The sequence below is a fragment of the Lepidochelys olivacea genome (genome assembly GCF_965140295.1).
Source record: "Lepidochelys olivacea isolate rLepOli2 genome assembly, chromosome: 6".
Classification (NCBI taxonomy): domain Eukaryota; kingdom Metazoa; phylum Chordata; order Testudines; family Cheloniidae; genus Lepidochelys; species Lepidochelys olivacea.
This window is the reverse complement of record NC_140416.1, coordinates 67,815,748-67,842,101: the sequence shown is the minus strand read 5'-3', so window position 1 is coordinate 67,842,101 and position 26,354 is coordinate 67,815,748. Positions and strand designations below refer to the sequence as shown.

Below are 26,354 nucleotides of genomic sequence, written 5' to 3'. Positions count from 1 at the left end.
GGATGAAGCGGAGAACAGAAGGGGGCTGTAGGGGAAGTAGTCTGCAGTCACTCCTTAGGTGAAAGAAGGTTTGTCTGGGGCTACAGAGTTTGGATTGATGGAAGTAGTTTACAGTTATGCCCTGGGGGAGGCAGTTTGGGCTGGTAAACTGCGATGGCAGAAGACAGAAAAGAGAAGTAGGAAGGAGTCCAGGGAAATAGCAACAGATCCTGTGAGCAAGCAAACAGTAGTTACTGGACACAGGGTGCTCGGGCTGGAACCTGGAGTAGTGAGCAGGCATGGAGAAAGGGCATGGGACCTTGGACCGGAAAATTGTCTGGAATGGCATGCGGACAGCTGAGCCAGCAGCACTCTGATACCCCAGAAGGGGAGGGCTATACAGTAACCTGGCTGGAGGACCAACCCACAAAGGAGGAGCATCGCAAGTCCTGGAGAGTGAGGGGGGACACGGTGTGAACAACTGTTGGAAGGAGGGCATCAGATATGAATGGAGCTAATCCCCAGACGTGGCCACAATGAGGCACCTCAACAGTGAGTGAACCCCATTTTCTTTATAGTCAATTGCTATAATTACCACAGTGATATTATATAATTTGGAATGGTGGGTTGGCATCCATAAGACAATCTCTGTATGTATATGTGGTCGACACTATGGACAATTTTGAGAACCTCTGCTCTAAGGTATATCAAATCACTGCAGTTTTACTTAGGAGCATTTTTAAAGGAAGATAAAGAGGTGGTGGGGAGACCAGGCAATGAGGAAGGAAAATTACAGAGCATTAAAAACAAGGAATAGTCAACATGTATTTATTTTATTCTTTTTAAAGACACTAGGTAATTCTCATATCGTTGAGAGGATCTTGCCTTTAGTGCTCTGTGGGCTCTTGTTTCTTCTAGATATTTCAATGCTGTATTAGTCCCCTTCAGTTCATGTACTGACTTTTCCATTAGCTTACTCGGGTTTAAGGATCGTTTGTTTACAATCTTTGGATTAATGGTTTTACTTGTAGATGAGGAGGTCATTAATGGGCTCTTGTAAGTTCTCCAGTTAAATACAGGTGTGATCTAATAGGAATGTGCTAGCAAAAGTGAAAGGGATGTGAATGGGTGATTTTTTCTGATCTTTCAGTCAGCTGTAGATAAACAGATCCACATATGAACTAAAAACCTGAGAAGGGAAGCACTGAAAGTAAGCCAGATGCAGAGCTTGCTTTCCAAATTATTTTATTTCGCACCTTGTCTGACAGCTCATTTTCCACATCCTTCTTGATTCTTCTCAACATGAAAGGCTTCAGGATCATGTGCAAGCGGGACAGCTGGTCTGAAATGCCAGGGAGAAAACATGATTACTGCCCCAATGGCCAGAAACTATATCATGTCCAGTTGTTTCTCAAACCCTTCTTGCTCACCCAGTTCCCTTCAGGCATGTCACAGGATTGATCTGTCTGCACTGAAATTGGTTCTTTTATAAGCACATTGAGACAGGCTGATAACTCCATGAATCCCTAAATCTCTCCCTCAGGCAATGCATTTCTATAGCATAGTATGTATTACAATCCGATGAGCAGAACTCTGTGGACGTACAATTATCATCTAATTTCTATTAAAAGGTAAAGACCATACTTGATCATGCAGCTCGTTCAATACTATTAGGATATAAAGCTAGTCATCACTAACAGTTGGCAAATTTCTCCCAGAGTCAGACTTGAACCAACACAGTGCTAAAGGGCACTGTGCCATTGCAGATGTGCAGTCTTTTGGATGAGAAGTAAAACTGAAGTTCAGACCCTCCACTGATAATTAAAGAACTCATGGCACTTTTCATAAAAGTAAGGGTTTAACTCTGATATTCTGGCCCAATTCAAAAGCATGCAGTTATAGTCTGCCTACCTAAATTCCCCCCAGTTTGTGGTATTTTAGGCTTCACTTCACCTAAAACCTCTTGTGTAGTGTTACTGAAATAGAATAGTTGTCTTTCCACTAAAAAGGTGGCTGCTATTCAGTGGTCAGTGGTACAATCTCCATACCATACACGGCCTACAAAACACGTAGGAGTCCTTCATGATAAAAGCTGTATAAGTGTACAATATTTTAAATATCATTCCTCATTCATTTAGAATAGGGGAGGAAATGGAGGCAGCAAATATGAGGCAAATCTGATTCACCCTGTGAGTAGCTTTTCTTTCCATATAAGAAGCAAGATGTCTCTGTCTCTGACAACAACATCTGTACTGCAGAATTCCCAGCCCAAATGACAATCAATCAGAGCCACTTCACTTGCCTCTCTGTATTGGAACGGCAGATTCCACATATGCAACCGTTAGAGTTGAGGTGAACCCATAGGCAGCTAGAGCAGGCAAATTGGAAACTGAGGCCTACTGTGATTAGTACTTACTCTCATCGATGGCAGATTTGTTCTCTGCATGGCTCTCTATGTCCTTAGAAAACCATTCGTTGAACTCCTCATGGGAATCAAACAGTGTTGGCATGATAAAGTGCAGCAAAGCCCACAGCTATAAAGGAGCGGCAAAGAGGCAGTGAATCAGTGAAAGCCATCCCCATTCTAGACAGGATGATCATGAATCTCAACCTATTGCAGAGCATTATGGGCCAAGTCACACCAAATGACAGTGTGTTCTGCCAAGCTCAGCAGACTAAATTAGTGGTGGTCTCATCTTCCTTTCACAATGGACAGAAGCCAGATACGTGCAACTTTTCAAACCAATGTCAGGGCATGGTTCCAAGTAAAGAGCAATAACTTCACCATGCTGAAGAAAATGGCACAGAAGTAATATTTTCCTCATCCCATGATTTAGGGATGACTGAGTATCAGCAACCTTCAATCGTACTTCTTCCCTAATGAGTAGGATATGGCCACATTATTCCTTTTGAATCTGATCTCAGTTATTGCTCACAGCATGGTATGGAGAAAAACCCCCAAGTATACACATAAGCATATAGGAGTACTACAATTCTCTCACTATTTTTTATGTCTTTGGATAAATTACTCCTTTGAACAAAAAGAAAAGAGTACTTGTGGCACCTTAGAGACTAACCAATTTATTTGAGCATAAACTTTTCTGTAGCTCACGAAAGCTTATGCTCAAATAAATTGGTTAGTCTCAAAGGTGCCACAAGTACTCCTTTTCTTTTTGCGAATACAGACTAACACGGCTGTTACTCTGAAACCTTTAGAACAAAAATCAGCTCTTGCTGGCCTCCTGCTTACCTCAGCCATGGTGTTCTGGATGGGGGTCCCAGTCAACAAAAGTCGATTTCGGCATTGGAATTGTAGTAGGATTTTCCAGCGGACACTGACCAACAAAAATGTTTTAAAAAATGAACCACAGTAAAAACAGTAAGAAAGGAGAGCAATTAAATTTACATTTTAGGACCAACCATTTTTCAGACCCATTCCTGGCATGATTTTCTTTAAGAAGGCACTGGGTAACATTGACAAGAGTATAAATACTCTCCCTTTGCCCCATTGGGAGATTTGGTTCTTATGGGAGGTCATAAAGAGATTAGCACTGTTTATCTTACACACAACAGGTGTATTTTTATTTACTTTGTAACACCTCAGTGTTTGGCTATCAGTAAAGGCCAGTCACTAGAGTATTCATCCCCTCAAGATAGCAAATAGGTACCCCAAGTAAATGGTGACATACACTTTTTGCACAGTTACAAAGTTAAATTTACAGGCCATTATGTAAGGGGAGTTGAATTGTATGTTATAGCTCTCTTAGAATGGGAAATTCCTGAAGAGGCTAGCTCACGAATGTGCATAAGCCTGGCTCTGGGGCTGTCACACATTTAGAAAAGAAACACCGAAGAATATGAGTAGCAATTTTTGGAGAAAAAGTTAGGAAAAAGCAATTGAAGAAAAGACAGACAGACAGCACCTTACTAAATAAACAAACAATACACAGGAGCTGAGAACAGACAGGAACCACCATGGGCATCAACCTTATAATAAGGAAGCCTGGATAGGGTTGCTGGGCTATACTGCAATCTGCAGGTTTTATGAGGCCCTGATTCCTGATTGGGACCCTTAGGTGCTACTACAATACAAATAAATAATGCTGTATTTAACGGATATGTTAGCATTATATGGCTGTTAATGAACACAGACCACTCAGTATCTAAGAATGTCTTTGCTGGGAGCTGAGGTGGAGGACTGTTACAAATATTTCACACCATTTTTTTGCCACAACCCCCTCTCCACCCTCACTCCTATCCTACAGTTACTTTGTAATTACACTTTGCATGTTTGGTACATATGACCAAATACCAAGCCATTCAAATCCATGGAGATGGAGCCATATAAACACCTCGCTCAGTACAGTCAGGTACTTCGAAAGGTAGCTTTTACTTATAAATGGTAATTTCCTTCCATCAAAAACGTCACATACAGTAAGTTCAAGGATGTGAATACTAAGTTCCCCAAAGGTATGCAGTTACGTCAACTGGGGTAGCAGCCTACTTGTTTAATTTTTGCACATAGCAGTGTTCAGCACTAACTTGATCTTTATTCCTTTTGGGAAGGGAAAGAAGAGAGCCTTGCTCTCCTCCTAGGTGACATTAGAACTTGTTAATCCTTCTTCAGCCAAAATGACTGTTGTAATGGGACCTTGAGAGGGGGAAGGGAGAAACTGAGGTTCCCTGCTGGGTGCCTTAAAAACATGTGCGTAATAGAATGCAATGTCATAAGGATTCTTTACTTTTCTGCCAGTTCCTGAGGCAATTTAACCTTTCTTTCAAATTTTAACTCATCAACTTATGTATTCCTGGTGTTTTCCCAACTCTCTCTTCTCTACCAACTCAAAAGATTCCTGGGCGAGAGAGGATTTTGTTTCTGCTACAAGTATTACCTGGAGCTACTCTTGAGTGCCTGTGCCTCATCCAGGACCATATACTGCCACTTCACTCGCTGGAAATACTTCACATCCTGGACCACCAGCTGATAACTAGTGATCACCACATGGAAAGGTGCATCCTGAGTGTACAACGTCTTCTATAACCACAAAATGAAAGACACATATCTGGATCATGTAAACACATTGGAATGAAGAGTTTGTTCATCTGTACTGGGGTCTCATACTTCCATTCAATAATCTTCTATCACCATTATACTTTCCTTTTCCTAATTTGGTATTTTTTTTAAAAAATGAGTTGGGTTATTAAAGCACCATCAGTAATGCCAGACACTGAAGTCCTCTGCTTTATTTGCAGAATGCAGTAGCTTTGACTGAATTCTAGTACGCCCTACATTGTTACACCCTACATCGTTACCCAGAACAGGGCAGTCCTTTCACTTTATTTATATAAATAAAAAAAAGGTGAAGCAGACGGGGATGAAGAAGATAGAACTCTATGTTTACTCATTCTTTTGCTTTGTAGAACATATCAGCAGTTTCTGTTTTACTCTGTAAAAACAAAAGTGAGAGTAAAAGGACAGGGACACTGACGTTACCTGACTCCAGAATTTCCTGATCACTTTTCTGTCATGGGGATTTCCCCAATATGGTAGCACCTAGAACAAGTCAAAAGTACAAAAGTTATTTTCAAATATTGATATACCTGAATTAAAACTGTAAATGTCATGTTCTCCATAGTAAAGCAAAATAAACCTCAGAGAGTGGCACACCCCACCACCAAATCAACCAAAGGGAAATCACCAAAGAAGGTCTTTCTTAACCCAGAGGAAACATGAAAGCATTTAAATATACTGAAGGAACAGAATCTTCCAAACAAAAGCCTCAAGCAGCTTAGTTCCTCAAGGAGAAACTGCTAAGAGAATCCCTTAATAGCCCCAAAGCAGCTGTGGCCTTTTCCAGTCAGACCTTTCAAGAAAATAATACTGATATTCTTTCAGTTCACTGTAGAAAGAAGTTTGCCCATGGCTGTTAGCCAATTTAGCAACTTACTCTTGGACATCCCTGAATGATCAGCGGTTCCCTTAGTATTTAATTCCCCTCTTCACTGGCACAATTATTGTTGTGCTTCAAAGCTATGCCTCAATATTTTACTATGGGCTAAAAGTAAAGTAATGCCTACCGGACTGCCTCAAGGAAGAAATAAAATAGCAAGCACAACAGCCTCAGAATTCTATTAATTCTTTTAGAACTCAGAATCCTGCTGAGCCATTTCCCATGTAGGGAGATCTGAGCTCAGCAGTTAGCTCCACAGCAATTCAGAGTAACTAGTTACTGCCATCTGTTGTCCGATATGGGAACTGCACAGAATTGGTATTGAGCATAAAAGGATACTGGTTTCTGAGGCACAGAAGAAAACAAACAAAACCACATACACAACTCTGCCTAAACAGCTTCCTGGCCCCTGTGTGATGATCCCTAGTTTCTACAGCTCTCACAGAAGTCCCTGTGGTTGGCATTTAACTAAGTTAAATGCTGAATGTTCTTTCTGCCATTTTGAAAAAAGATCGCAGATGTCAGATTAAACAGAACTAGATCTGCATTTTATTTTAGGAATTATACCATAGCCCTGAAGGAATTCAGCACCTATGTTTCAATGTAGGCATATTAACTACATAGTTATGTATGATCAGAAGCAGATCATGAACTCTTTGTGGCTGGAAAAGTTTTATGATTTTTATTGTGTATATTTTACAACTTTTAAAAATTATGAACATTTTAAAAACTAACTTTTTAAAAAATTGTTTTGTTCCAGGGATGAGGAAAATGGCATCTTAAAAAAAAAAAAAAAAACAAAAAAACCCCAGCCAATCTAAAGACAAAAATAGTCAATTTAAAATTACTTCTACAATGCCAGAAAAAGAAGCCGGTTTTTCCCACATATAAAACTGATCCATACCTCTTTACCTATATGCCACATTCAGACATCAGTGAAATACATCAAAATTACTTGTCTTTAGCCTCAGCTGGATGTCCTTTCCAACTGTCCACTCTCTTTGTAAATTCTTAATTCTTCTAGTATTTTCCCTCTTCGTTTGAACCCAAGTGTCCAATCACCTCAAGAATCACCACCCTTGGCTAATTTAACTACTTCAGAAAAATTGACCAGGAGATGACTAAAACTAAATAATCTTATTACACTTTTCACATACACGAATCTCAATTTCTTTTATCACCTTAGCTGCCTTATATGGTGTACTCTCCATTTTAGCAGTGTCTTTCTTCAAATAGGATGACCCACACTGAACATGATACTGCAAATGTGGCCTAATCAGTGATTTGCATAAAAAGCTACTCAATATAAGCCAACAATTTTTAGCACTGCTGCACACTGGGCCAACAATTTAAATAGTAGTTCAAATAATACTCCCAGATCCCTCCTTTACAATATTAATTAACACTAGGCATTCAGACTATTAAATTTGGAAGTATTTGTTCTCAGGTGCACCACTTTACTCCTAAACACCTTGCATTTTATTCTTTATCCTATTTTTTTTTATAAAGAACTGCACTTACATTTATAGTTTTCTAATAAGCCTCTTGCTACTGGAGATACTGGTTACTTAAAAATATTTGATGATGACTCAGATATTTGATCTATAATCTTCTATTGCCTGTAGCTGTAACTCATACCTACCTGGGTGCTTTGTCCATCTGTTTTATTCACATACTTCCTTAACACTCAGTGATACTCCGACTGTGGCTCTTTAATGCGTCTACTGAATCTCTTTGCAGCTCTCTCTCTCTATATATATACACACTAAATATTTCCCATCATTCACACTATGATGGCTCTTTTGGATAATGCTGATCGCTCATTTGGCTTCATCAGTAATCTCATTTTCCTCCAATTTATCTTTTGCAAGACTCAAATATTCTCCATGAATATACTGTTAATAGTTTATTTTGCGGCAGTTCCTTATTTCTCATATTTTTCATCCTCCAATATGTTTAAAGAACGTGTTTATTTTATCTTAATATATGCAGCTATTTGTGCTTCATTACTCTCCTTGTTTATTGAATAATTTTTATTTATTTTCGCTTAACGATGCTGAAGTTTTGCCTCCCTCTAAATTTTTAGAGCTGTTTCAGTTCACAACCATCTGTCACTCAGACACGGATTTTGAACAACCCACAACAAACCACTAATCCTACAGACAATGCAGAAGATTCAGAAATCACTCTCTTGCCTGGCATTGTGGCACAATCATAACTGTGTCATCTCCATGGATATGTCACTGCAGAATCTAAATGCTTTGCTGGTAAGGTGCTTTTTTAGAAACATCTGCCCCAAAATGAAAACACAGAGGCTCCCCAACTTACGCAATTGTTCCGTTCCAGAATGCCTTGTGTAACTCAAATTTTTTGTAAGTCAGAAACGTATACCTGACCATTACGGGGGAGGGGCGGGGGGGGGACCAACCACCCCAACCAACTCCTATTTCTAGTTTACAGAACTTTTTCCGTAAGTGCGGATTTGTGTAACTCGGGTCTTTGCGTAACCTGGGGAGTGTCTGTAATGGAATTCAAGTGATAGGAACTCAAGTTCTGAACAACAGAATGTTCCAGAAGAGCAGGTCAGGGACAAGATCACAGAATCATGTCCCTCACATCCTCTCAAACGTCGAGCTGATCAGATCATCCAGATGTGACAAAGAGCTGAAGGGAGTGAGGAAGTTAGTTTTCTAAGCCAAAAGGAATAGTCTCCTGAATATATGTTTGTTACCTTAAATCTAGGAACAAATCTGGCAAACTCCTGATGCCAGTTGTTGAGTGTAGAGGCAGGTGAAATAATTAAAAAAGGTCCCCAGATGTTCTCTCTCTGGTATAGGAAAAAACAAATCAACTGGAGGGAAACAGGAACAGTTTCATGCAGCATTATGACAAATTAAGGACAAGGGCTTCATGAGAGGGAAGTATACAGATCATAATAAAGCTTCCTATCAACACAGCAGGGTGATGCACAGCTAGATTCAGCAGATTAAACATTTAGTGTGGCCTCCTTTCAAATCCACAATGTTGCTCTGCAAACAGCCAATGGATGTGTGACCACTAAATTCAACTGTGACCGCTCTCTCACTTTCTGAAAATTACTATTTGCTCATTGCTACTGCCACTTACCCAGGGCTCAATGCATCTGCCACTTTGGCAAGCAAAAGATCTAAGGTGGCATGGAAACCTGAGCTTCCTCACATAGCAGCACATTCATGTTGGTGAACAAGGAATTCTAGGCCTACTGACACAGGGTCCAATCATGAGCTAGCCTACACAAGGGAGTAAGGGAGAGTAAAGTCCAGTGTGGGCTTCCAGAATCATGACTCACAACACAATGGGGAGAACAGCCTCTCTGGGAAGCTAGTTTCCCTTCCACACAAAAGAGAGAAGCACAGAAGACAGATTTACTATGTTCCTTACTGCAAAGAGCAGTGGGAAGTAGGAATTCTTGCTTAATGACTTCAAAAAGCAGAACTCAAGTTGCCCTCCTACTGATGTGTTCATGCCTTACAAATCAATGGACAGATAAAACTGCATCATGTTCTCTCCCTGGGTCTTTATCCTTTCTTTTTATAAAAGACTTCAGCTTAAATCAAAGGGAGTTGATCTCTGGATGCCAAGTATGCATATTCTCTTTTTAAAGTTGCATCTTTAGAAGGATATGCACACTGAAAGGAAATAGTCCATCAGGCATCCATCTTAAGGCATTCAATTAATCAACTAGAACCCAGTTCAATCACGTTAAGTATGTGTCTTCCACCAGGTACACAGGTCACAAAGAATCCACTTACCTCAGCCAGGTGTGCTAGCAGAGCGATACTCTGGACTGTTTTACCCAGACCCATTTCATCTGCAAGAATTCCATTGATGCCCTGCAAAAAAACCCACATGGAAATACCTCGACCTCACTTTTCCATAACACACGTAGGGCTATCAGAACACATGCCATCAAAGGGACCAAAGTGAAGTCAGGCAGCCCTGTTTATAATCCATAGGAAACCTCCCACATCTTCTTCCCCCAGTGATTCTATGAACTGGTAATCTCTCCCTTCCACCACTTCAGCCATTTCCCAACCTGATTTTTTCCCTCAGCACGCCTGCAATTTGCAATCTAATTTAAAGCATGTTTGCGTTCAAATGCAAGGCTGTCTCCAGTTTACAGACTGAGCTAGGCATTAAAGAACGACAATGTACATAAACTCTCCATTTTTCTGTCTAGTTTTGGTGAGGGTGCATAAATATGCAAATGAAAAATCTAGAGGCCAATACCACATGCAATTTTATCTTATTAGTTCTTTAAAAAGTCAGGGATACTTGTTTGGTGGAGCTACACAATATTCTCTTCTCTTCTGCAGAAAGACAGGCAGTATATATATATATGAGGGATGAGACTGAGGAGTTTCTACACCTCAAAAAAGATCTTTTGATCTGGAATAGAGACCGGGGCCAAATGTATTCCTAGTATAACTGCACTGGCTATCATGGAATTACACCAGGATTGAATTTGTCCCTGGAAGTGTAAATGGCTGCAAGAAGGACTAGCATACCTGCTCATACAGGTTGGCCAGCCAATTCATGCCTTTCAGCTGGTACCCCTTCAGTTTACCATTGAAAATGGTAGGCTGTGGAATGTCCTCTCCAGCCCGGATAGATGGGTTTGCTAGGCTGTAGCTCTCTCCGAAGCCAGTGCCAGACTTGTTAGCAGCCCGTAGAGCAGCTGCCCGACTCTCCTTTGCATCTTCATCAAATGACCTGGTCTAAACAAGGGGAAAATTTGGGTAAGATACAGGATGCAAACTAATACAAGAAATTCATTGGGAAAAGGTCTCTCATCCATCACATGCCAACACATATGGTCCCCTTCAAAGCAATGGATAACACGGCTGTCCCTGTAGCTTGATTATACACTTCATTTTCATCCAATTCTCTGCCCTCCAGTTTCCCAGATATTCACAAATGAACAGGGCAACAATCAAATTAAAAGAAGCTTAGCGTCCATAATTAAAATAGGTGACTTGAAAGATCACTATAGAAAATTCCGGTTCTAGTGCCTCTTCAATTTACTCTGCTTCCCCTTCCATCTCAAGCACCCAAGCAACACACACCCGAGCCTGGTGAATCTGGTAAGCGTCTTCTGCGTTCTTCAGAGCCTGGGCCTTGTAGTAGTTACTATCTGAAAAAAATATCACCACATTAAAACACATCAGTTAACCATATTACAGTACCACCTCAAATTAAGACATGGATAAATTCCAATGATTTACAGAAGGGCTTCTTCACATAATATTCCAAGCACAGAAGCCCCTAGGTCTGTATCACTCTCTGCATACAGTAACCATCATCTCCAATGGTTCCTATGGCCTGCTGGAATTGTTTCTAGCCTTACCATAATCCTCCTGGGTAATGTTGACCACCACCCCGCCACCAATATCAATCTGCCTTTGGGTAGAGCTGTCTTCCAGTTTGCGCAGGATTTCTTCCTGTATTCCATCATGTCCAATATCTCGTTTGCGACTCATGAAATGGGCATATAACTCGGTCTGGGTGATCAGGAAATTAAGTTTTCGCTGCTGTCTCTTAGCCTGAGACAAGAGAATTTATTTTTAAAAAAAAGGGCAGGGGGAAATGAAATGAGGTTTAATGTTTAAAGAAGAGAAAAAGACAAAGACATGCAAGCAAGTTATAAGTTTCAACCTTTTTTAACCCGGTTATATATAAACAATCTAAATTTTTATATTGCAGTCATCACCATGGTATCAGAGTGCTGGAATCCTGGTTGCACACTAACACTCATCATACAAATACCTATACTGAAATGTACAGTGGTTATGAGCTTAGTTTCTCTTAGCACAGTAAGCTATGACCAGGAACACCAAGACCTGGGGAAAAGCAGCTTAGCAATTTTCTTTGCAATGTAAAAATTAGGTAGGAGTGTCCAGGTGGCTGAAAAACTGCATGTCCAACTAAAAGTTTTCATACATGTTTAAGTCACAGTAATTAACTCTGTGGTAACTGTTTTACCATTCACTCACTCACTCACAAGAGAGAATAATGATGGAGCTAACAAACAAAATGCATCTTCAGGTAAAACAGCACCAGGGAGAGAAGTTAGGAATGAGGCGGAATGCTCAGTGTTCAACAAGATTCTGTTGTATAAATTCCTTTTTTTAGATCTGGCCATACAACTGCTGTGGTAAAGCTAGCGTATTAATGAAAAACAGCAGAAAGGCTTCACAAAATGCTTGGGAGATGGGATGGATGCAGAATACACTATAAATAAAGGCATGATTTGATCTGAACACGTGACTGGGAATCAGGAACTCCAGAGTTCTAATTCCAGCTCTATCACTGACTTCCTTTGTAATTTGGGGCAGACTGATTTATTTTTATGTCCCAGGCTCCTTCACCTGCAAGTAAGGATGAAGAGAACATAAATCCTCACAAAACTCCAGTAAAATAGCTAATTTTGCCTGAATTCATCGCTGAACTGCTCCTGGGGTACTCCCTGAGCAGGTCATCTGATTGCTTTGTGAACCCTTTGCACTGGCATCACAAAGGCAAAGGGACCACAGAACAATTATCAATTGGGTCCTCGATTGCTCTTATGTGTTCTGAAGATAAATTCCATATGTTTTATTATGCTCTATACATAACTTAAGATAAAATAAGCCTAACACACCAGTGAATTGAAAAATAGCCTGATTTCTGAACTTGGGGAAGAATCAGAGTTACAATAACTAAAAGATCATCCTCTAGAAATAGAGAGCACTGAGCCCTATGTGCAAGTCAGACACATTACATCTCACTAGTCACACCCTCTTTATCTAACATTATGATCTGTAACTGTAATTCTTGCAATTTGAAGGTTCTGGCTATAGCTAATTTGTCAGAGGATTCTGGTAAATCCTTTTAAGATACAGTGGAAGAAAATCTCTGGAAGATCCTTGAAAGGAAGAACAGTTGGTAAATTTGATTGTCAAGGTTTAAAGACCCTGACTATTGTGCTTGTTCCTGTCTCTTCAGCTCCACGCTCTAGCTCTTGCCAGATTAATTTTCAGCAGTCTGTGTTTTGGCCCTACCTCTCTCATCTCCTCATCCAGTTTGCGCTGCTCCAAAGCCTCCTTCTCAGCTCGTTTGCGGTGTTCTTTTTCCACCTTCTCATACTTCTTCCAGTAGAGAAGCATTTCCTTGGTGAGGCGACGTGCCCGTGGTAGAGTCTCCTTGCAGTTCTTCTGGGCCTGGATAGCAGCTCGACGCACTTCCCTCATGCACTGATGGGCCAGCTGGGGTGAAGAGGGAGGGTTCAGGGACAGAGAAAAAAAGATTTAAAATCACCATCACCAAAAGGCAACATTTAGGTGTTGCAAGGCTGTAAATTCCTACAACCAAGGCTGACTCTCCAAAAACCTCTGATGCTGTGCTTATTTATAAAGCTTTTATTTATTTATTTATTTTGGGGTGGGAGTGGGGTACAAGAGAAGAAAAGAGCTTCCATAAGGCTCCACAGATATATTATCAAACAAAACATTCCTTACAAAGCCCAACATTAAAAACATCAAGGTTGAATGGTTAAGCACTCAAAGGGGATAGTGTTTTCTGGCTAAGGCACTGGAATGGGACTCAGGAGATCTGATTTTGAACAATAGCTCTGCCACACACTTCTTGCATAACTGTGGGCAAGTTACATAGACCTTGCCAGCACCACACTTTACGTCTCTCACTGTTACCAAGAGTGAGGCTGCACCAATGGTAGCAATAGTGTGTTAGTGTAAAGTGGCCATTGGCTTTTTAACTCCTCTGCTGTCCATGCCTACACCTGCTTTAGATATGCATTATGATAGTCTTTAATTACATGATCACATACTATTTATAATTTATACAGTATATTATCACACAATTATTCCTACAACTTTAAATAAATGTGTACCATATTGTATTTTTTCATTCTATTATGCTAACTTTCTTGTCATCATGGTCCAGTAAATCTCTGCTGGCTTAGACAGTGTGTTAAGTTCTTTTTTTCCTAATGTATGTATTTTAATAACATGTAGGACACATTTTCTTTTCAACTAGCAGCAAAGTCTTCCTTTGGTTCAAGTCAAGGGATAAGGCAATCAAGTATAAAGCTAATTTAGCTACACATGTAGGTGGGCCTACACGTAGCAGATATTTTACAAAATTACTCTTTGTAGTACACTAAGTCTGTAGTGTGTTCTGTAAATAATGCTTACTGTGTATTTTTCATATAAAGTCTTTCATGGAGTGTCTATCTAGTATCACAAAATGACACATGTAGCTTCTTAATACTATATATCTAAGGTTACAGAAAAAGTATATGTTGTTGTTCTGCATTATTTGAGAATTGTGCGCACAAATAGGTAATTAAATGCTGTATTTTAGTGCGCATGCATATTTATATACACACACACACACGGGGCAGAGTTAAGGATGTATGTGCAACCTTACCTTACCTTTGGCATTTCCTGACTTTTGAGAGCTCAGTCCTGAAGCCTTAATTTATATTAATTAGTATGTGGGTATGGCTGTGTGTTTTGAAGAAAACAGAGCACAGCTTCACTCACCAGAGCTTTGCAGCTCTGCAGGCTGGCAAATGGTAGACAACAGCTGCTGTAAATATTGTAATCTCCAACTACTCATCCACATACCACCAGAACACCCTGTTCCATGTACTTTAGTAAGCATGCTGGAAAGAACCTGCCTGTTGTAAAGCTCCTAAAATGCACAGGAGATGCCACCTCTCCCGAATATCTTATAAATGTACCCAGAAACCCCTCCCTCAATCTATTCACACTTTATAAAGTCAGTGGGAGTCCTTCCCCCATCTCTAGTTGTTCCTACTGATTCACAGCAATATATTTCACGACACTTCTCACTAGCTAATTAAGTTAGCTATGCACTTCCTTAGATGTGCACCTCACAATCTCAGAGAAAAATTTTACTGCACATGCTGAGAAAGCCAACATCAAATGCTCTTTAAAAATAACTTTCCGTACTACAAACAGGGGCACTTCTCATCTGCTGAGCCAAAAGATTTAAGAATATTTATTAATAAATTTGTTTTGGAATCACCTATACAGAAATCTGCTCAATTGTTAGGCTCTGATCCTACACACATTTATGCACACGCTTAACTTTACTACCACGAGTAGCCCCATCAATTTCAATGGGATTACTCACAGTAGTAAAGTTAAGCATGTGAATAACTATGTGCAGGATCAGACCTTAGTTAAAAAAAAAAAGACAATAAAGTGATCTATAATGGAGTCAGTTTATTGTCTCAAAGAACAGCGAACTAAAAATTCTCAAAGTAGCTCTTACCACCAAAAATAAAACAGATCCAAATCTCCAAAAATCCATGTTTTATTTTTTTAAAGTGCATCTATTGCTTATGGAACACAGCACACAGACAGACCTGGAGTGTGAAGATCTCCATCTAAAGGATGGATGTAGATTTGACAGTGGCTATGCAAGTACAATATTCCCAATACGACCCCGCAAAAGTGATCCAATTCCAATCCGGAGAGACTACCTCTAATTGTTGGTGATGTGAACATCTGCTCACCCGGGTCCTGATCAAAAGCCCACCAAAGTCAATGGGAGCTTTCAATTTACTTCAATGACCCTTGGATCAAGCCCAAAGAGCTGGACTGAAATCACCAACAGCAAATAGTCATATTCCTACTTATAAATGGATAAGTTAAAAACTGGAGAGAGAGGAAGAGGATCTGTAATGAAAACAACAAATTATGTGCTACCATAATTGCTATATTAGCAATGACTTAAGAAGAGACAACAGGAACATGCAGATTTTTTTTGCACAAGATATAATATGAAAACAAAGCTTAACCACCCTTACCTTTTTGCTGTTGGTTAGAAAAAGATTGCGTGCTGAAGCTTTTTGCTTGTATGCCTAAAACAAGACAAAATTTCATATACCCATTAATTAAGGGATTATGGTTTGATAATGTTTTATAAGGTAATTATCCATTTTTTAAACACCATACACACACAAACTTAAAGCACTATATAACTGCATTACAATACAGTCTTCAATTATATAATCATAAACATTATGGGGATTTCTGCCTTCCTCAGAAGTATTAGAATGGCTTTCATCCTGGCAACTGGAGGCACACTCATGTATTGCAACAGTTAAAGGAAACATGTAAAACAAACTTAAAAAACAGTACAATTCAGCTGTCCCACTAACCCTCTTTTCACGATAGACTCCTTGCTTACTATTTCATGTATAGTTTCAGGCATCCTGGGACCAGGTCCTCTGCCTCTGCAGATGATTTAGTTGGGCACCCCAACCTGTCTTTGAGGCATGTGTGAGAAGTGTCATTGTTGGGAAGAGGGCAAAGAATGGTACCCCTTTTGATACACTCTTTGGGTCCAGCCACAAAGTGCGTTCTTGCTCAACTTGAGGCAGGACAGTGACTCTTGTTCATATGATATTGGATAGCAAGTACACTGAACTCTTTCACATTTGCAAGGACAGACAGTTACATCTAGTAGCATCACATGCCAATATATGGCCTAGCAGCTCCAGATATGCATGCACTGTCATTGTTGGATTTGATTTTAGGTTGTTTGTCATTGACTGGAGAGACCAAAACCTGTCTTCTGGGAGATAAGCTCTTGCCGATCATGAGTTGATCAAAACTCCTATGAATTCTATCATCTGTGATGGTGTAAGAAAAGATTTCTTGCAGTTCACAAGGTATCCTAGCTGGGAAAACAGGGAAAGGTCGTACTCTAGGCTGTTGCTCCTGCTGTGACTTGCCTCTGATCAGCCAGTCGTCCAGGTATGAGAAGACATGGATACCCTTTCTCCTTAAATGTGCTGCCACCCCTGCCAGGCATTTTGTGAAAATTCTTAGTGCTGGAGAGCCAAAGGACAGCACCCTGTACTGGTAATGGTTGGATTCTACTGTGATTAGGTACTTCCTGTGGGCCAGATGGATAGTTATTCAGACTTATGCAAGCTGAGAGCCACAAACCAGTCCTGAGCTTCAAGAGATGGAATGACGGAGGCAAAAAGTTACCATCCTGAGCCCGAGATGGCATATGTATCTGAGTCTTCTAGGTCTAGGATAGACCCTGCCTCCTTTCTTCTTCAGGATAAGAAAATACCAGAAAAAGAAGCCTCTTCCCCAGAAAATTGGTGGGCACTTCCTCTATGGTTCCTAGATGAAGTAACAAAACCACTTCCGCTTGTAACAAGGGTCCCTAAAGAGGGATGGGAAAGGAGCAAAGAATGGAACTGGATGGGGTAGCCAAGGGTGATGATCTCTAGTATCTGTCTGTCCGATGTTACGGCATGAATGAAGTTAGATGTTGGAATGAAGTTAGATGGCTTCTGAAGGTCATGATTTCAGGACTGGATCTGATGGGCTCTCAAAAGCCTTGTCAAATTTGTTGACGTATGGTACGAGAGGGGTGCCTTGCCAAGGAAAAGGAAGGCTGACTATCTCTGCAGGACTAGGCTTTTTCTGGCAAGATAGTCAGGATGTCTGGAATGGTTAAGACCTTTTGCCTCAACTGGGGTTAAGGGCACTACAGTTTGCAGTCTGATGTTAGGGTGTAAATCCCTAGGGAGAGCAAGATGGCTTTAAAGTCTTAATGAGTGTAGAGCACTGTCCATTCACTCGTTAAATAATTCCATGCCTTCAAAAGGCAGGTCCTCAGTCTTGGGCTGTACTTCCCTAGGGATCCCTGCCCCCTGAAGACACAATGTTCTGTGCATTGTCACCACTGTGGCCATAGATCTACCATGGTGTCAGAGTGTCCACTGCAATCTGGAGAATGATCTTGGCCACCAATTGGCCCTCCTTGATTGAGCTCTTCCCTGTTGTCAGACAGGATCTTAGACAGGAAAGGCATTACTCTATTCCACATCAAAAAGATTCTTATTTGGCCAGGAGGGCCTGGCAATTTGCCACTTGCAGTTGCAGGGAGGCAGAGGAGTAAGATTTCCTCTCCAATAGATTAAGCCTTTTTGATCCTTGCCTTTGGGAGCACTCTTGTTCAATTTTGATTTTTCCTTTATCATCAAGACTATTAAGCAGCTAGGGGTAGGATGGGTGTAAATTACACAAACCCTTTTTGAGGGACCTGGTACTGCTTCTCTATTCACTTTACAATAGCTGTTATCATGGCCGATTTTTGGCACAGGGCTTTAGAAGGGTCATGCAGCCCTTCATTTATGGGGAACGTGATTCTGGCTGGACCAGAAGGTGTCAAAATATCAAACAATTTAGGAGATTTCTCCGGTATGACAGGTGCCTATATTTCCCAGAGTCTCTGTGACTCTCCTAAGCAGCTCTGGAATGAACTGAAGTCATCTGGGTGCCAGTATCCATGCCAAAGACACTGCTTCATTGCATGATGAAATTGAGAGGTCCTTAGGTGGTGAGACAGGACACTGGTGTTGCTCTGCCCCCACATCTGGTTCTTCCTAGTTCTTTCCAGGTGTCACCAGTGGTCTGGCCAGGGATACTACTCGGGAGAGCAATCTTTTCCTTTTTCTGAAATGAGTTGGAAACCTGCTTTAAGAGGCATATGAAAGTGGACCTCAGTAAGCCCAATATGGCCACAGTGGAATACTATACTACCTATGGGTATGGTTGTCTTATCTGGTATTGAGTAGTCCAATGCCACTCCTGACAAGACGGCAGCTGAGCCCGGTAGGGAGAACCAGCTAGTTGCTCAATAATGTCACAAGGATCTCAGAGGAGAAGGTCCTCTGGCTCAACTGAGATGAGAACATATGTCCCGGTGATGGAGAGGTGGAATAAGTATCCTTTAGGGGTGACACCAAGGTATATAGCGCCAAGATACCAGGCTCTGCACTGGTACTGGTGGATGCCTCGGACGATCCTAGTTCTTCCAGTGTACTTCACACAACCCTGGTTCAGCTGTAGGTTTCGACACTGAAAGGTGCACTGCTAGAATTGGAGTGGTGCCTTCTCAATGCCAAACAGGGTTTGGTGGTTCCCTCTCCTGAGGTTTTAGTGGTCTGTCTTTGTGCAAAGTCACTGACTTCCAAGCTAGGGTCTTTGCCCTCATGTTTGGAGCAGTCTGTTTCAGTGCTGGACTTCAGTACCAGAGGTGTCTGTAGTGCCAGTGGAGACTCCTTCAGTGCCTAGACCAGTTCCAGGTCTTCTCTCAGTGCCTCCTTCTCAGCGATGGTGTCACATGTGTCCTAGATGGGGTCCTGGAGGAAGCTGGCTTGTCTGATACCAAGACTCTGCCCATCTCTTCACGATCTGAAGGATCCAAGTGATGGAATTTCAACCACACATCCCATATTTTTTATAAGAATGCACAAATCAACAGGTACACCAAGCATATGCTTGGGATTCTCCCAAACAAGAGGCACCCATTGTGGCTGTCTTGGAACAGAATTAGTCTATCAGAGGAAGGACAGGCTTGAGCCCCCAGATTTCAAACTTGCCATGCTGAGGGGCCCTGTAAAGGGGTGAAGGGCTTATACAGACTGGGTCTCACCCTCTGTACTCAGTACAGATGAGTAAATATTGTGCAGAGCAGTCGTAAGTCAGGTGGATCAGAAGAGTTCTGAACAGTTTTTTGAAGACTTACTTGGAGCTCACCAGATTCTGTCTTGCTGCTATCGGCAAGGGAACTGAGGGAAGGTCATAGCCACCCCAGCCTTCATATGGAACACAAGGAGGCACAGGGCTCATGAACGGCCCCAACGGACATTGCTATTCAAAAGACTCCAATCTTGCACAGTGAGATCCACTCAGACACATACTTGAAGAAGCAGGCACAGTTCTCTCTGCACATTATGGCTAAAATTGTCCCTCTTTATCTCCCCAATCTCACCTGAGTTGCAGTTGCTACAAAGTTTAGATCAATTAGTGTGTTATTACAAAATACTAAAAAAGTATAAGTATAAAACAAGACTCCCTGAAAAAAATTTTTAACTATAAAAGTCTCCATTTGGCCCTGGCCGGTTAGTTTTGTTAAGCAAGCACACTTCAATACAAGTTGTACAAGGTTCTCTAAAAGACCCTTCAACCAGTGTTCTATTGAATACTACTTTAAATAATTTTTCTTCACTGTAAAGGTAGTGTGATTGAGTGCTCTTTGTATGACGACTCATTTTTCCTTTAACTGTTGAGCAGCAGCTAAGCCAGTTCAGAGAGAAGCCTTGCTTCACACGTTCTTTATTTTCTGAACAACCCATCTATCGCTCCCTCCTCTCCTACACTTCTGCCTTTGTCTCCATTCTCCTCTTCTCTAGCCTTTTCTTTGTTTCTGTGGAATGCTCCCCCTCCTCTTTGCAGTGATTATCTACTTAAAATTAAATGAAAACTTTAAAAAAAAAACAGAAGTTGGAAGAGCACCTCACTCACCAACATAGCAACAGATGGAGTATGGAATATTATTGTGATATCTGGTGATCCACAGAAAGCTCTCAGACTGCATTCTGACTTCCTGATTCCTCAAACCTTCTCTGCCTTGGCATCCCCCATTCAATGCCATTGGCCAAGCTCACCTTTGGTAGCTCCTTTTTGACAATGCTAAGCCACACTTTCCGTCGGCGGGCATTCAGTTGTTCGATGGTCAAGTGCTTCTTCTTGGACCCTGGTGGTGGTGCATCATGAGAAAACTTAGCAAAAACTTTGGTCTGGTGATGGTGGCGTCTTGGTGACTCTTCTGAGGAGAGTTCTTCATCCCGTCTCCTCTTTTTTTTCACCTTTTTCAACTTGGCTGCATGGGAACAATTGGCACAAGATCAGTTTCTTTTCCTGTCATTTGTGATCCTCCACATCAACTCCTATGTCCTCCCTTGCCCTGCTTTCCTAGCCACTTTATATCTAACAACAAACGGGACCAGCAAAAACGGAACTGGTCCAGGAGTAGTTTTATGTTCATCCCATTTTGGGCCCACCCATACATAACACTAGCTACCTTTTCATTACTTAGCCATTAGACAGGAAAAATCTGATATTGCAAAATGATGAGAACTCGATACTCCTCTCCCCAGGGAAACATGCCTGTACAGTTAAAATACTTGGAAGCTGGTATGTTTTTCTGCCCTTGAGTGAAGCTCTAGTCACAGACATTTTAAAAAAAAAAAAAAAAAAAAAAAAAAAGATCAGCATTCAGTATAAGTCTCAAACCAAGCTGTTGGTCATTTGAAAGAGATGTCTAGTTATATTTAGTACAGATACCATGTGTTCAGAGGAAACTAACAGACACTAGGATCGGATAATTAACAAGTAAGCTGCAGAGATTCTGCAAAGCCAAGTACACTAAGTTTCTGAGAGAAAAACATATGTAGCTAGAAGGATGTGCAGGACGATAAGGAAGGAAGGAAGGAAGGAAGGAAGGAAGGCCAAAATAACCTTCTTGAACATAGATCAGGCTTTCAGTACTTGCACTAGGCAGAATCCACTTTGCATTGATAATTCATAACCTTCTCTTCCTGTTTCCGCCCAGATTTCTAGCTGCTGTCAGCTCAGTCAAGAAAGGAAACTGTGTTTCCTGAAAAACATGCATCTGAGAAACTTTAGCTGAGAGTTGTCAGAAGTAGATCTATTTTAATTCACCCCAGACAGCAGTTTCCTAACACATCCCTCCACTTTCCAGACTGTGGTCTCAGTCCCCATAATTCCTTGTTTGGAAGGATCATACTTATAAGGAGAACTATCCAGGTATGTGGCAACTTCTTGTGCTTTTCAAGCATTTGCTATATTTGCCAGAAAACCGAGTACCAGAACCACAGTATGCAATGATATCTGTTGATTCCAAAACATTATTGAGTAATGAAATAGGTTGTAGGGTGATTAGCTCTAGCTCTACAGAGACAGGCATAGTCTAGTTGTCAGAGACCAAGACTAGGAAGCAGGAACTCCAAATTTCTAATCCCAGTTTTCCTATCAACTCTCTCTGAGGGGAGTGGATAAGCCACAGCCTATGTCTTAGGCTCTTTCTAGAAAATGTTATATTGCCTACCTACCTACCATCAGTGGTATTGAAGATTAATGTTTATTAGTAAGTGGAAATACAATATGACAAGTCTAATCACACAAACTCCAGTTAGTAACACAGGGTGGGTTACCTCACCTTTTAATTTTTTTTCATCTTTGAACTTCTTTTTCTTGGGCCCTAGGAGATGGCGCTGTTGCTCATAGTAGGGATCATGTGTGGAGAGTAGCCCTGCACTGTAGTACTGATATTGCTGCAACTGAAGCAGAAGTAAACAATTAAGCAACATAACTGCTAGCAGATATAGATGAGTAAACAAATTCAAATATTGTCCATGAAGAAAAGTTTGAAAAATGTGTACTCCTCCATATTTAAAACTGAACTGGATTAAGATAAGGTGCCCAAAGTAAAGCCACTGGCCAGATTTGGTTCCCAAAGCTCTACAAAGTGAATTGCAGCCTACTCACTAATACAGTAATATGTAAGAAGTGTCTGTACAGCCTACAGATCTCAGCATACAATGCCCCAACTAAATTCAAATATCCATCTGCTTGGCTCCAAGTAGAACACTGCATGTTAGAACCTATATTGTTACTATAGGCCACATTCCCATTTTATAGCTGAAATCTGCTCTACTTTATGCAAAGCAGGCATAGCCATCAGACTCCTAACCAAGTTGCTAATAGGGTGCTCAAAAAGCTGCACTAAATTAAAGCATAGACACTATGAGAACATGTCTAGGGCCCCACCTCCTGCAGTCACATGATGAAGTCAGAATCGCTGTTTTCGTTTTTTTTAAAAAGTAATGTTTCTAACGTTCAGGTTTGCAAAGAGTGAAAATATGGCCAGTGTAGCCAATGCAGTGTTGTCTATCAAGACTATACACAGGCTCCCAAAGAGAGAGAAAGCCATGTACAGCCCCATGCCCATCACCAGAGCAGACTAGGAACCTGCTCGCTGGGGGGCGGGGGGGGAAGGGGACAACTACTGCCACTGCTGTATCTTGAGAGGGGTAAGAGTCACCACTACCATCAAGGGAAGAGGGGGTCTTCCTGGCTGTCCTGAGTGTGATGGAGAAAAGAGAGGGCCTCTGAGGTGTACCCCCAGACACCAAGGAAGGGGCAGGATGCTCCTGCTTCCTCTGGTGCATTCTGGGTAGGAAGGGAATCACAGCCACCACAGCATCTCTCAGCAGCCAGGGAAAGGGGAGGCCCTGTCTTTGCAGCTCCCAGCTAGCCAGTATTCGTGAGAGTCATTGCAATTGCTCCTAGTACTGAGCCTGAGTAACCAGACACGACTGCTTCTCTCTTGGGTAAAGGAAGGACCTGAGGCCAACCCATCCTCAATCTCTCTAGAGAAAAAATAGAGGAGGGAATGGGAAGGCTGCACTCATACGTTTGGGTGGCAGCCAGGGCAGGTATTCCTACAAATGGGTGCTCCCCACTCCTCTGGGCACCAACCCAGTAGAGGACTAAGTGTGTGTGGTGGAGATTTCAATGGTGCCACTCCATCATAGCTCTGTTAGGGTAGCAACAGCGGGAGCCTAACACACAGAGTCCTATGCTGAGGTGGCATGAAGGGACCACATACACAGAATCCTCTACAAGAATGGGTGGGGGCCAATTCCTCCCTCCTCTGAGACAGACTCCAACCCGCTTGAAGACAGGTGTTTACTTGTTATCATCATACAATTACTATAATTGACAGATGAGAGGTGGGGAAAAAACAAAAGCTCTATTTTTCCAGTTTGCATACTTTGCGCATTAGATAGCATTTTGTGTGAAGTCATTCCTACCTAGTCAATCAATGTCCTTAGGTGTTTGTGTGGGTGTTTCACACAGCAATTTGAAGAAAACATTTTAAAAAAATAGGGAAACAACTGCAGTGCCATAAATGCTGCCTGAGAAACCACAGGGCAGATGTAGTACCTGAAATTATTTTTAATAATTTATTTTTAATTGAAGTGGATAGCATCCATTTAAGCATGAAGAGAGTACAGCATCTGGTTTTTAATAATCTAATCCAGAAATTACATCATTTCCATGACTCTCCAGACAACAACATAAGTAGAGTGTCCATAAATCAGGCTAGGAAAAGAGTGTTAAAAGCAATTACTCCAAGTACAGTGAAACCCCACTATAACGTCATAATTGGGGTCCAAAATATTATATCGCGATAAATGCGGGATCGCTTTATAGCGGGGTTACAAAAATTTACCATTTCAAGCCGGTCAGTTTAAGTCTTGTAAAAAAAAAAAAAAAACGGTTATCCCAGCGTGTTTGAAACACAAAAGTAGTAATTTAATTACATGTACATGAAAGAAACATGTGAAATCGACTATACTAATCATTGCGCAGAGGGCAAAGTCAATCTGGTTGCAGGACTCCATAATTTTAAATTTCATCACTTCTAAAAAAAGCTATCTAGTGTGGTCTGCTTATTTGCCACGGACTGTTGGCTTCTAGCAAAGTCAAGAATGCTTTTGAGTTGGAGGATTTTCATGCTGTCCACATCTTGAGTTTCCAGCCACCTCAAACTGGCTTCTAGGTGCTTTACTGCCTTGGACACTTTTGGTGGGGGAGTTAAGGTGCCATCATCATCATCGTCGTCATTAGCGCCACTGGTTTCGGGCTCCGTTGTGGTGCAGCTTTATTCTTTCCGCTGACATTTGCAACAAGTACATCATCTCACATGAGTCCATATTTGGGGCAGATGTCATCTGCTGAAAACCAGTTGAGGATATCATGATGATTATGCTCATTCTCTGAGTGCTTCTTCGGCTAAACGTACATCGTCCTCAATGAATCTTGTAAATTCAGGCTCGTCGTCGTGACCTTCATCGTGCGTAGATGACGGAAAAGTTGGACCAAGACCCTATATCCAGCATTGTTCAATGCAACGTGCAGAGATAGCAGCCCAGAAATGGGAACTCCTTCTGAGCGAACCTGGACAAACTATTGGTACAAGACTGAATCTAGGCGTTCACCTTTTTACACTATAAACCAGTTTCCTCTTCAAGAATGCAGGGTAGGCTACGGAGCTTTTCTTCTTTTTTCTACCCTCACAGGGTGGACTTGCTAATTCCTAGATCTCTAGCAAGCTGAGTTTGTTGTTTGCCCTTCTTTAGTTGATCTAGGGCGTACAATTTCTCTTGGGCAGAAAACGACTTGCATTTGCAAACTGGCGTATACATAACGGTAAAATATTTTTTAAAATATAGGAAATTAATAACAAGTTAATAGGCAAACACCATACACACGTACAACCCGAGAACTAAGTGCAATGGGCCTGCAATGGCCACGAGTCACTTTATCCTGTAAGACCGGAAGAACGCGGTTTATTTATAAATGTTGTAAAAAAAGTATTCTGGCAAAACACGAACAGTACTATGGCCTTAAAGGGGAGCCAACTTATGATCGTGTTACATCCGAATTTCTGTTATCGCGGGGCGCGTTATTGCGAGGTTTGACTGTACAACTAACTAATATTCAGGTTGTCAAACAAAAAAAGTATATATAGTTGACAGAACATTTTCAGTTGTCAAAAATCATAGAATATCAGGGTTGGAAGGGACCTCTGGAGGTCATCTAGTCCAACCCCCTGCTCAAAGAAGGACCAATCCCCAACTAAATCATCCCAGCCAGGGCTTTGTCAAGCCTGACCTTGAAAACTTCTAAGGAAGGAGATACCACCACCTCGCTAGGTAACCCATTCCAGTGCTTCACCACCCTCCTAGTGAAAAAGTTTTTCCTAACATCCAACCTAAACCTCCCGTACTGCCACTTGAGACCATTACTCCTTGTTCTGTAATCTGGTACCACTGAGAACAGTCTAAATCCATCCTCTCTGGAACCCCCTTTCAGGTAGTTGAAAGCAGCTATCAAATCCCCCCTCATTCTTCTCTTCTGCAGACTAAACAATCCCAGTTCTCTCAGCCTCTCCTCATAAGTCATGTGCTCCAGCCCCCTAATCATTTTTGTTGCCCTTCGCTGGACTCTTTCCAATTTTTCCACATCCTTCTTGTAGTGTGGGGCCCAAAACTGGACACAGTACTCCAGATGAGGCCTCATCAATATCGAATAGAGGGGAATGATCACTTCCCTCAATCTGCTGGCAATGCCCCTACTTATACAGCCCAAAATGCCATTAGCCTTCTTGGCAACAAGGGCATGCTTTTGACTCATACCCAGCTTCTCGTCCACTGTAACCCCTAGGTCCTTTTCTGCAGAACTGCTGCCTAGCCATTCGGTCCCTAGTCTGTAGCAGTGCATGGGATTTTTCCGTCTTAAGTGCAGGACTCTGCACTTGTCTTTGTTGAACCTCATCAGATTTCTTTTGGCCCAATCCTCCAAATTTTCGAGGTCCCTCTGTATCCTATCCCTACCCTCCACCATATCTACCACTCCTCCCAGTTTAGCGTCATCTGCAAACTTGCTGAAG

The 26,354-nt window shown here is 41.5% G+C and overlaps 1 protein-coding gene across 1 annotated transcript in view; it reads right to left on the bottom strand.

The window, feature by feature from the left end:
- Positions 1-26,354, bottom strand: part of INO80 (INO80 complex ATPase subunit) — a 130,658-nt gene that overhangs the window by 69,530 nt on the left and 34,774 nt on the right. Inside the window, exons 6-19 of the mRNA XM_084630137.1 lie at positions 22,053-22,173; positions 20,479-20,693; positions 15,808-15,861; positions 13,010-13,213; positions 11,317-11,512; positions 11,036-11,103; positions 10,478-10,687; positions 9,722-9,802; positions 8,662-8,757; positions 5,474-5,533; positions 4,872-5,014; positions 3,230-3,314; positions 2,396-2,513; positions 1,236-1,321 (exon numbers count right to left, since the gene is read on the bottom strand). Coding sequence (XP_084486263.1) covers positions 1,236-1,321; positions 2,396-2,513; positions 3,230-3,314; positions 4,872-5,014; positions 5,474-5,533; positions 8,662-8,757; positions 9,722-9,802; positions 10,478-10,687; positions 11,036-11,103; positions 11,317-11,512; positions 13,010-13,213; positions 15,808-15,861; positions 20,479-20,693; positions 22,053-22,173 — 1,737 coding nt within the window. The remainder of the gene's footprint in view (positions 1-1,235; positions 1,322-2,395; positions 2,514-3,229; positions 3,315-4,871; positions 5,015-5,473; positions 5,534-8,661; positions 8,758-9,721; positions 9,803-10,477; positions 10,688-11,035; positions 11,104-11,316; positions 11,513-13,009; positions 13,214-15,807; positions 15,862-20,478; positions 20,694-22,052; positions 22,174-26,354) is intronic.